This window comes from Temnothorax curvispinosus, unplaced genomic scaffold, assembly GCF_003070985.1.
Source record: "Temnothorax curvispinosus isolate PA1 unplaced genomic scaffold, ASM307098v1 QBEX01014574.1, whole genome shotgun sequence".
NCBI classification, from domain to species: Eukaryota; Metazoa; Arthropoda; class Insecta; order Hymenoptera; family Formicidae; genus Temnothorax; species Temnothorax curvispinosus.
The window spans coordinates 234,560-247,147 of record NW_020224354.1 but is presented as its reverse complement, the minus strand read 5'-3'; the positions used below and the strand labels follow the sequence as shown (position 1 = coordinate 247,147).

The 12,588-nt window shown below is 39.8% G+C and overlaps 1 protein-coding gene across 13 annotated transcripts in view; it reads right to left on the bottom strand.

Moving 5' to 3' along the window:
* The window catches only part of LOC112464784 (disks large homolog 4), a 252,670-nt gene that overhangs the window by 82,332 nt on the left and 157,750 nt on the right, over positions 1-12,588 (bottom strand). For 12 of the 13 annotated variants that reach the window (XM_025031972.1, XM_025031974.1, XM_025031980.1 and 9 more), the window contains one exon: positions 4,698-4,733. The exons of the other annotated variant lie outside the window; for it this stretch is intronic. In XM_025031972.1, the coding sequence (XP_024887740.1) occupies positions 4,698-4,733 (36 nt within the window). The remainder of the gene's footprint in view (positions 1-4,697; positions 4,734-12,588) is intronic. 13 annotated transcript variants of the gene reach the window in all.

Here is a 12,588-nt window from a genome sequence, read left to right as displayed (position 1 = left end):
CATATTTAATGCGCCGTCGATATTTCAGCATCTCAATTAAGTGAAGATCTAATCACATTTTAACGCAGACTTCATAAACATGATGACTAGGGCGTGATATTGCGATGAGAAAATACGACGTGTTGAAGGGAGGGGCGAAATGAAGACCCTGATGAAACCGGGATTTCGACGGCTTGGAATAATGCGAGATAGGGATGTTTTCCCGCGGGAAACGATGCCTGCAACTCGAGTCCTGAATTTCAGGCGGCGATCGAAGCCTTAACTTGCCTCGTCGAAAATAGATCTCGGAATGTCGTATGCAGATAAGCACTCCAGGATATTACAATTCTCATTATCAAGGAAGTAACATTATCAAATTATGTTACTATCCGCAATAAAATAAGCATCTGGACAATATTGCTAGTTTTCTGTCGAGAAAAGAAGAAGCGTAAAACTCGAAAAAACCATCGATAATTTAATATCACCGTCAGAAATTAAATAACCACCTATCACTTAAAAAATATGCGAAAGTGATAAATGCAAAATTCAGTTGCAAGTCCCAAATGACGCAACATACGGACATCACGGACATAGGAGCATCTTTTATGCAGCCATCGTAAAAATAGATGAAGTTTTGTCAGTTCGACAATATCTCTGTCATTGCTCGTGTATCACATGCGACCCAGCTAGAAATATCCACCACTTTTTTAACCACTTTTTTACGGTGGTTACATAAAAAGCGGATTTTTCCCGGGTACATCTGTATACCCTGTATGCAGCGTGCGTACTAATCCAAAGGAAATGAATACTGGAGACCGATATCCTGCTGCGTATTGATGAACGCCCGCGGAATTCGTCGAGCCATGCGGGAATTCGCTCCATGCCATGAATCTCCCTATTCACGGGGGCAGTCATTTTCCCCGTTGGCGCGAGATTTTTCCCACGCGACGAGGAAAACAAACAGTTCTCCCGGAGCCACGACGAAAATATGATTCCCGCGACGTCTCGTAAAAACGACTTGGCTTCATTTCGCTGGATTATGCGGCACCCCTTTCGCCTGATTTACCGCCAAGGCCAAGGGGAGGTACGGAGGGGGGGGGGGAATACGGTACGGAGAAGCCGACGGAAAAAAGAAGACAATAGGGGCAGAGGTGACGAGAAGACAAAAAGAGGTATACGAAACAATGAACGAAAAAAGAGAGGGGGGAGAGAGAAAGAGAGAGACAGGATGGTAATCGACGGCAGACGGCGACTTCCGGAAGATTACACGAGCCGGAGGCTGCAGTTTACTCCATTTGGCAAGCTCGATATTCACCGGGCCGCGTTCTCAACCAGACTCCCCCATCTTCCCCCTCCTCCTCCCTCTCTGACCGTCGACGAATGAAATACGCCCTCGCCTGAATTTCAAACGGCGTTGCAAATCGAATCAGGCCCGCTATGAATCTTCCGACGAAGCCGAGGAGAACGAAACTGGTGAAGTTTTGAGGAAGAGGCGATGGGTGTGTTTGCACATTCGAGAGACAAGGGTGATTTAAAAGGCCAACGGAGACTAATCAACTCCATTGAATGAATAATGTCCTGAAATAGGCATCTGAGAGGAGGAGGGGACGTGGGGTAACATGCCGCACCCCGTCAAAGATCCGTCTAGATTTAGAATACAAGATTATATTTTTAACAGAAGTTTTTTATCGCGAGATATCGATACGCACAGATATATTAGCCAAAATCGATAATGTGTAATTTATTTGACGTTTAATATACCAGTTTTAATTAGTCGAATAATGAATCAATCGAAATATCAACGCAGACACGGGTCTCCATCCAGTTAATAGGACGAGAGAGCGATGAAATGCAACGTGTTAGTTAATTAGCCCGATGTGCGGATTTCCACGACAGTCAGCGAATATTTTGCGCCGCGCCATTGCACGTTCACATGCATGCCCGAAGGGAAACACTTGTGCATATGTGTAAAGGCAACATGTATTGCTATACAGTGTGTCTACATGGAGTTTAACTTTCACGCCGCGGGATAATTATTTTAAGCTTCCCGACTACCGGAATTTAACGTCCACGATATCTTGTAGAATTAACATCACCGTCATTGTAATCCGTGCGGAATCATGTGCGGCGTTTGATTTCGCTGCATCTCTTCATTCGCAACAAGTTGAGGATAAAAATTATATATTATAAAAATAATTATTATATCGAACAAAGAACCATAAATAAAAAATTTATTGCCTTCTAAAATGCTTTTTCATAATTTCTTTTATGCAGCTAATCTGGATGTGATATATATATAAATGACAATGAATAGAATTAATTTCTTTTAAATTATTCGCATTTTAGTCCATTTTTTTCAAAATTACATAAAGCTATTCATACGTTTCTATTAGGTACATCCTTACTTAAGATTGAGCGCGTTCAGCAGACCAAGCCGCTGAGTAGCAGTCGAACGTGCGTGGCTCTTACTTTTAGAACCAACCACGCAACGCAGAGTGTTGATAAGACGAACTCAACAGTTGTGTCTGAACGCGGTCATTATGTCCGAGAAAATCACATTCAAGAAATAATAAAAATAAAAAGAATAGTATACGCGAACCATCATTACCAATTGAGTTTTTGTTTTCACGATTAAAAATTACAGAGACAAGATCTAATAATATGTTATCTAATTGCTTAGAATCATTGAAGAATCATTGTTTGCTAGCAAACTCTCGAGAAGCAATTGGATTAGTTTCACGGCAAATTGGATAAGACCGCCAGACGACGGAAGCGGGCAGGCGAGCGAGTAGGAGGAAACCGAGATTACACGATTTCCTACACGCGTTACAAATCGATTTCCGGAAGCATGAGGAAGTTCGCACGGACCAAACACTTCCGGATCTGTCGTTTTATACGTCTTGAAGATCCGCGTATAATAATCGCCGAAGTTAACCGATCAAACGATGATTAAGGAACGACGTGTCGTGAACGCAATCGTTGCTCGTAGATTAGATTCCCGGACTACCGGGAATGGCAAAGGGGATCGTTAGCGCTAATGACTCAGGGACAAATAATTATCCGTTACGTCTTCTTGCGCGTGTAATTTACGAGGAGACATCGCGCAGCAACGATATGAAACTGCAATTACGTCATGATAAACTTCGACGTATATGTCAAGATAGACGTCGCGCTATCTTATAAAACATTTGTATATAATACCGCGTTTCGATTTGGTTAGCTGCTGTTGTCATTATCTGTACTTTCGCTCTCTTCCGGTCGCCGGTAAAACTTCTGTCGTGCAACGAGTAATTTGTATCATAGTAAATCAAGCTGAACACATTACATGGTACTTTTGCAGCGTTTAACAACCACGATAAGTTTAATCATCGCAATACCGCGACAATATTATTATAGGTATTATAAACTTTAAAATTTGAGAATATTTATAGAAATTCAGGCTATTGAAAGTTCTGGCTTCATCTTTAATAGTTCTCTAATTTTTAATCTCTATTAAACTGATAAGATCACGTCAAGAGCATGTCTTTCAGCACCATTTCTTCGTAATGGCACGTAGTACAATACAAAAATAAAATCATCTTTGGTGGTACAATTTAATACAAAATAACTAAATATTATCTCTTTAATTGATCTGGTTTGATTCGGCTGAGATTTAATAAAGAATAATTTTTAATACGTTAGATATTATAAATAATCATGGCCATGTTATAAAATGTTTTAAAATGAAAATGCCAGATTCATACAACGTTTCAGTTTATCTTGCGCGAGTTCTCTTAGCATTTTAAAGAATTTATAATTCTATATGAAAAAGTACTGCCTTTTAAATGCAAAAAATATCAAATATAATTAAATAGGAACGAGCAAACGTTGTTACAAGTGTACCAAGATGAAAAAGACGTAGATTTTTTCTCGTTATAAAGTAGTTTTCACGTTATTCTGTAACTATTTATGCATTGCAGCAAAAGTTCTAACAATAAATACTAATTAAATATAGTTCCTGAAAAATTAATATCCTTTATAAGGAAGGCAAATCTATATGTATTGAGGTAAAATGCGTTTTTCGGGAAATCTGTTCATTCTAAAATAGTTCTGCAATTTAACAAGAGTTTTAACAAACACTAATAAATATATATATTTCTCAAATTAAAATAAACTTTTTACTTAACTCAAGAACTATAGAACTATTAAAAATAAAACCAGACCTCTCAATAGTTTATGAGTTCTTTTGAAATGATATGTCAGCTTTGCGCACACACCGATGATAACGGTTATAGTTGATAATTTGTAGACATGCAGGACACGCATTGCGGGAACTGTTTAATTGTGTCATCTGTGTAATTAATGGAAATATGCTTTCGATAAGACATTACCGTTCGCGTTTAATCATATAAAAATGCGGTCTACTTTCGCGCCGAGAGAAAAATTTAAATGGCCATGTTAATATATTAGTCAATAAACAATGTTGAAATCCTTGACATAAAATTCTTATCAAATTTATAAAAAGTTTCTGCTAATGTCACGATAAGCAACGTCTTTACACCTTTTTGATATTAATATCGAAGTTGGCATTAACTGACATACTTTCAAGCCAAAGTAAAACATGTAAATTAAAGGGGACGTGAACGCACGTGACACGATTGCGATTCTTCTCTCGGTCGCGACTACTTGCTAACAATCTCCTTGTCTCGGCTACTTTTTGCCACCAACTTTCTACTTACGTGTCTCGTGTCGGCTGCGAGAAGAGGAGTGTGTGCCTGCAACAACCGAGCGTTCAGGGAATTAGAAGAAAGGTCGCGTGACTTTTTACTCTTTGCTAGCTTGGGGGAACTTCATGCTTCCGGCAAGGCCATTCATCTCGCGTCGGATTCCAAAAAATGACCAAAATATCGCGACATCGTTTCATCAAGAATATCATTTACGTAAACATTATACAAGTTCTATATCCGTAAGGTTCATATAAAAGATTTGCATTCAGGAGCGTATTCCTTGATGAATTTTCACAAACGCATGCCATGATGAATCGTAATTATGAAATTATCTAACAAGGAGGATTATGGAATTTTCGCGGATTAAACTACACGGACGCGAATAAATCGTTATTATTCACCATGTGTAGCTCTCACTTTAACTAGATTATAACCGAAGTTTAATCTACAGCTTTGCTATAACAAACTATAAAGATATAAATTGTTTCCAAATTCATCACAGTATACGCTCGGGCAGTTTAATGCAAAAACTTTACATAACGCTTTATATTATTGCACGAAATGTATGTAGCCATCCAAACATTCGTATATTTAATATTACGTGAACTTTTGCAATAAATTCGTTTTTTTTCATAACGATCGAATTAATGAGATGGATTGAAATGTTGGAATGATAATGATTTTAGTGTAGATATAAATTTTTGGCCAGCTTTTTGAAAGTTTATACTTTAGTGCAGCTTAGGAATTTTAGAGAGAAAGTCGTTTCTATAGAGCTGGTGCTTGCATGCTGTACAACATGTGTTTATATCAAAAGCAGATTATTCATGCAAACTTAAATGAAAAATAGAAAAAGGATATTTCTCTATATAGCCGGCAGCGGTGTTGTTCTTGTTGATTCGGTTAAGTTCGCAAGCATTTAGATGCTTCCTTCGCAATGCAAATTTGCTCCTTTTGCATACCTCGCGTTTATTAAACGCGGTGAGCTCATTAAAAGCGGAAGTTGACAACGGCGCGTGCGAGCACGAAATTCTCCACTTCGCATAATTATCGCGCCCATGATAACTGAACTTCGCGCCGCAATGTAACGACGAATTTCACCCCGTAGCGTCGTCACCATATTGCGATAATGTCGCGGGATAAACGACGGGCTTTCAAACGCACGTTCGATGTGTCAATTGTTAAAATATTACGTTTCACATGGCGTCCGAATCGAGTGTTAAAAACATCGTTCATTATTCGAAAATACACACAAGTAAAATCAATGTTACTTTAATGTTATTAAATTAAAATACCTGTCCGACGCACTCTGGCATGGGCACATAAAAAAAAGAGAGAAAGAAAAAGGTTGCTCGAAGAAGGAAATGGGCGTGGATGTAATTTTCATTCGATTAAATTCAAGGAGAGAAAGACACGCCGTCCTCGTTTTCCCAAAGCAATTCCAAACAGTTGTACGAGATTTCCTGATCATTTTCACGTGTACAAGGTCCCGGGACATTCGCGGTGAGTAATCCGTGCTGCAAATCCGATAAATCTCGACAGAGTTTACGACGGGGAAGAAAATGCGGGGCGTGTCAACGCAAGAAATACAATATTTTTTCATCGTTATACTCAATTAATATGTAGCGCTGGCCAAGATTGCACTTGTCAGCATTTCATGCAATAAATTAAATATTGACACTTGTAATTTTATGTCGTTACTTCGTCATTAAGTGAGATATATTGATTTGTACGATATATGTATATGTTGAGTTATAATCGACATGTAATAGACATGACTGTGTACTTTTGATCTGTGAATTGATAAAATAAATTGGAAACTGGTTTGTTCCATTAAGTCAAGTTATTACATTCAATGCCACTTAATTTACATTCTAGTCGCACACTCGATCTCAAGTAAACTACGCATATAAATGCATGATAAATAAAAAGAGGCGTTTGAGAGTTCAATGCGGTTGACGGTGCGTACGTTAACGTTAAATTAATCTTTAATAACTAATGTCAATTTATAATTAAGTATTCTATTCGATTTATAATTATATATCTTATTAGTTATTAAAGATTGATATAACATCAACTTATTACGCACCGTCAATCGCGCGTTATACTCTCAAAGCCCCTTTTTAATTATTAAGTTTATCATCGAGAGTCCTTTGTTATTTATCCAATTATTAAATTACGCATAAAATTATGTCGTTAGATATATATAAAAATCTCTTTTAAATAAATCATCGGTCAAGAGAATCGTAAGAAAAAAATATCAACTTTTTAAGTAAGGACCTCGTTAAAATTGTAACTAGAGAGATTGAAAGATATCACATGGCTCTTGCCATGCAATCGCATTACATAGTCCATTGCATTCAAATATATTCCGATTGCGTTACATAATCATTAATTTAAAGATTCCGGTCATCTTCGAAAGAAAGACATCGGGATTATTAATCGACACGGTCGTTATCGTTATAACGACGCGCTATCTTTCCTGAAATTCTTACTGGTGAAATGGCAACCCTTAATTTTCCAGGGTTGAGCGCGGGAAGTGGCCGCGTGTACGGCCAAATTGAATTTCATATTTCGCTGTGCATCGTGAGTCGGGCTTCCGGCCGCCGCGGCCGCTCCAACGTCCCCTCGTAATTAATTGCCCTTCAAGCCTACACCGTTACAGTATACAATCCGAAAAAAAAAAGTTTGCCTCGTCGCGAGCAAAATCAGCATCCTAATTTCCCTTTCTTGCCGTCGCTCTCAACACGATACGGTGATACCCTCGCTCTATTTCCGTGCGGAATTGAAGCGCGTTAATGAAGATAAATCGTCGCGATTAGCTCAATCGCCGAAAGCTTTTTCTCGATGAAACGGCACGATCGTGCAATCGCTTTATATGTTTCAGCAAGCTTTACAGAAAGATTAATAACGAGTTCGTTGCACTATAAATACGATAGTATATAGATGGCGGATTATAATAAATAATTAGAGAGCCTATAATATCTGCTTGCTCACGAAATATCTATTTCATGAAACTATTCAGGAAATGCGTTAAAGGGTACTTTGACAGATCAATTTAATTACCTGAGGTAATATTTTCTATACGCGATATCGTCTATTGACTCTATTGTTTTTAACCGAAGCTTGAGCTAGACATCATAAAACATTTCTGTGCCGCGAGATAGCAAACTTTGTTCGCGAAAAAAGAGAAAAAAAGAAAGAAAATAAACGAAGAAAGGGCGTGCTGAAATAAAACGCGACGCAGTTCTTTCTTTTATCGCGGAACAATGAAAAAGAGCGTTTGGTTTCTCCCGTCGTTTCTTCGTTTTGTTTTATGTACAACGGTGCTATCATGTTCCGGGATTGAAGCATCGGGCCTTTTTTCATGGAAAAATCGGGAAAATTGAATTTTCACCGGCGTGTTACGAGGGAGATCGAGAGCGCGACAATACACGCACAGAGGAAACGGGCACGGGAAGACAAAGTGATAAGCGGCCAGAGATGCATCGATCGCCGGAAATGCTCGTGGACGCATTACACCATGATTTCCGGAGATGTGATATCGATCGCGATATTCTGCACGCGTTCCCGAAATACATTTGCGTGTATGCGCGCGCGCGCGTGTATCCGTGCCCCCTTTATCGCCTCGAATTTTCCGTCGCAGAGGATATTGCCCATAAATCTGTCCCTCGCGAGTTAGCCCGATACATACAAACGCGGGAAAATCTTTTTTTTTAATATATCGCGACAACATTTCATTTCTCTTTCTCTTCTTTTTTTTTCAAATCAACGTGAATTGCCTTTTTTCGCGCGCGTTTCGAAATTTCGAAGTTTTTCGTTGAATTCAGTATTCTCGCAATTGTAGAGTGAACGGCAAATAAAATCTGCCAAAATATAACAAAAGAAAAAAGAAAAAAAAAACGTCATCTGCGGAGAACATCGAGTGCGGTGAGAATCGGGAAACCGGAAGAAAAATTCTTCCGCTACGGCAGCAGACAAGTTCACGGCTGAATTTCGCGTCGAGATTCTCAGAAAAAAAATTCGCAAGGCAGCAAATTTAAAGAAGAGAAATCTATGCGTGTCGTTGCGCTCTGTCGGATCTATTGTCGAGCACTGTCGAAGATGTCGAAGATGCGAACGGTGCAGCATGTGCGACGACGCCGCTACCTAATGCATTTTGGGGCACATGTGCCCGTCTCACCGACAAGGCCACGTACTTTGCTTAGGCAAAGAGAATCGCCGGGATTCGGTTACACATTTACACATTTATGGAATATCGATTTTCGTCGGTGCGGCGGCGAACCGCGTCGCACCGCGCACCGTGTCGACGGGGAAATTATTCATATATTCGTCGTCGGTGAGACATACCCAAGGGTTGTCCGCGTCAAAGCCACACGAGATTGTACCGCTGCCAGGCAGATCGATCCACGCGGACGACAAGCAAGAGAGGCAAAAGGAGCAAATTGAAAGTAACCTCTCTTGTTGTCGGGCAAATTTTTAACTTTAGTACAGGACGGTGCGCGAGACACACGGCGGAAGTTCGCGCGACGTTGAAGTTCGCGCGCAAAGTTGCGAGGGCGAGTCTTCGCCGGCCAAGTTTTCCGGACGTGAAAAGATTAAAGAGGATATTAACTTCCGAAAGAAGAGCTACAAGATGCGCCAGTATAAAGAAATAAATTTTCACGGAAAGACCGCGAGTTTCGCGCCGAAGCGCCGTGTATGACCTAAAAGAGCGGGATCTTGAGAGGAGGGGGATAGGATAAGGTATATACAATAATTTATCCCTTTGGCCGAGAAAGAGATTCACGTAGGTAAATCCCGCTTGCTGACTTGAGAAATTCGAACTTATAATTCTTCCAGCAGCCAGTGTGTTCGCGCGCGCGCGCGCGCATGTCCATCTGTCGGCTATCAACGATACAAAGGAAAAGGAAACGTGGTCAGATGAAAAAGTACCGCGCGTGAAACAATGCGGAGATAAATGTCGTTAATTAGAAAAAAAATCTCTCTTGCTCGAGATCGTCGCGTTATCCGTGAAGAGTGCAAAAATGTACATTAGTAGAACGCCTCGTGACGGATTACGATGTCAACAGCGGGTCAAAGGGAGAATTTTTTCCGAGCTGCCAGTCACGAAGCTGAGAAATTTAATTATCCGACGAACGTCTCGCTCTGCGAGGACGAGGATGAAAATATTCGTCTCCCCTTTCAAGCGCTTTTGGGCAAACTGCACAGGAGCCGAGGGGATGGGAGAAACTTACGAAGCTTGAAGCGGCGGATCGATAGGAACGTGGCAGTGATACAAAAAGCGCGAGCTTACGCGTGGTAAGTAATTAACGAGGTTGAATCTGCGCGAAAAAGCGAAAGCGCGAATTCGTCGATCAAAATAGCCCTTTGCTTCTTTTTCCTTGACGTTATATGTCGACATAATTACTTGAGCATATATATATAACCGTAGGGTAACAGCAAAGATTAATATTTCCGAGACGTGCCGCGGAAACTGCGGCGTAAATTAAGGATCGATTTGTTGCCGTGTCTGTTTACGACAAGCAATTTTGAATGTTGATTAAAGATGGGTTTTGCAATTTCACGACGCTGGCAAACTTATTATTATACATTTTATGTCATGATGGCAATTTACCAATTTTATTACAAACTTAAAATCCTTTTATATCTACAATGAATCAGGAATCGATCGATTCTTGATGTTATATTTTTCTACATATCAGGATATTATTTCTGAAATCAAAAACAGAGCTTCGTAAATGAGAAAGTAAGGTTTCTGTGATGTGATTTCTGCGATATTTGATAACTTTGACAATGTTAAAAGATATAGATATAAACAATAAATACACGTTATCTCGAAAAGAGCATTGATCTCAAGCCGTCAGTGAATCAGGATTCTTTAGATAACACTTATCAGCTACAGCGATGCTGAAAGCGTAACAAAATTCCAGGTAAATTTTCACCTTCGTCTTATCATGCTGCATTCTTCACACGACGGAATGCCGTTCACGCGGCGGTGATTTACGAAAACTCATCGATATTTTACTAGAAGGAATAAAACATGTAAAATACAAAAAAAAAAAATTATTAAAAAAATCCATTAAAAAAACCCATCCTTTGTATGTAATCATTGAATAACTTCTAATTTTTGAGCTTTTAATAAATTCGTTGTTGTGTTAAAAACACATCGTATTTATCCTGATAAAACAAAAAAAATAGATCATGCTATTCTGGATTCGCAATGAAATAGGAATCGCCATGTGACATACTTTATGTGACTTATGGGGCACATTTTTCGCATTTGTAGGACAACCCTCCGCAAATTAGAAGCGGATGAGGGTCAAGGTAGCCGCGATGGGTCGTCGATGGAATTCAATTACTATACTCCCACAAAACCGACCCTGAACGCAGAAAGCATTAAATTTCGCGTCCCTGATCAGGCGGGTCTCTTACAAGCTATTTTAGAATCCAAATAATAGACGATGAATTCTTATCACACTTCCAAATCCTCTATATTGACAACATTTTTATGACACATAAAAGGAAATCATTTCGTTACACTTGTGCGCTGCGCTACAGAGTGCGCATAAACCATTTCGTATCATAATTATATCAGAGAAGATGATTAAGAAAATTAAACGCGGAATAATTTCTAACAAGTATTTCGATCATTTCGAAGTATTGTTCAAGGTCGGCTGTTTTGACAAAGATACGAATGCCGCTTCGTCACGGGGTTGAAGGTCTAACTCCAATATTACTATCTACGTTCGCCAGGATCGCCAAGCGTGAAGTTAGAGGGTCTATTCCGGTAAGGGATGACGGTAATTTCGCGGGTTGAGACCGATTCATGTCGAGGGTGAAGCTAGTTCACTGTCAAAGGAAACGTCGCGCCATTCGCATTCCATTATCCCTCTGTTTTATCATTTCTTGAATCAGAAATTGCCTCGTTTTTAAATTCATTTATTACGAACGGCGCGGTGCGGTAAATTTTACTCGTCAACGACAAATGCGCAGTATTATATCGTTTGAAAAAAGTGCAAATAAAATTTGCAGATTTGAAATTTGATATTTTTTAATTTCTGGTGAAATTTCACCGGTAAGAGATGCTTTTTAAGCTTTCTATTTATTAGTAGACTAGCTCAGTAAAGAGTAGTATCTAACATAACTTACTAATTATTCGACTATATAACATACAAACATAGAACATTTGTTTCAGAATATTTGTTATATATTTGTTACGTATTTGTGTCATACGCACTTAATCTGATATTACATCATATGTTTTAGGACAATTTATCACGTTGTCTGTATCTAGACCGTCATATGCAAATGTTTGCGATATCAAAAGAGTTAAGATTTGCACGGAATATATGCCATGGATTTGTGTTCACGATAGTAGCGCAAGCTCGACGATTACGAAACAAATTTACCAGCGGATCTCTAAAACAATGAATGTTAAAGGATGGCATGAAAAGGCGGGAATCTCCCAGTTCCGACTATTGGCTTTCGGGGTGAAGCGGGGCAGGTCCGGTCAACGGAATACGTCCCTGGTGAAATACGTTCGCGGATACGAACGGTCATCCATTTGTCCGCCGTCCTCCCCTCGAGTCGCTTGCAAGTCCTTCGCCCTTCGCTGCCTGGCCGAGCTGCGGGACGCCCGCCATTTCTCAGCTTGGTTCAATTTAAGGAAAATGCCTGCCGTGGCCACGCACCGATCCATTCGTACGGATTTGCCTCGCTTATCGATACTCGATACTCGTGCGTATATGACCTGTCCGCGAGTTGCGCTCCCATTTCCTCCTCCAAATGCATAGCACGATACAGATTGTACCCCGGGGAAATGCTCAATGTGTGTTCCCTTTGACAAGGTCACCATCTTCGCACAGATTGTTCTAATACGATTTGACGAATGTTCGAGTTGAAT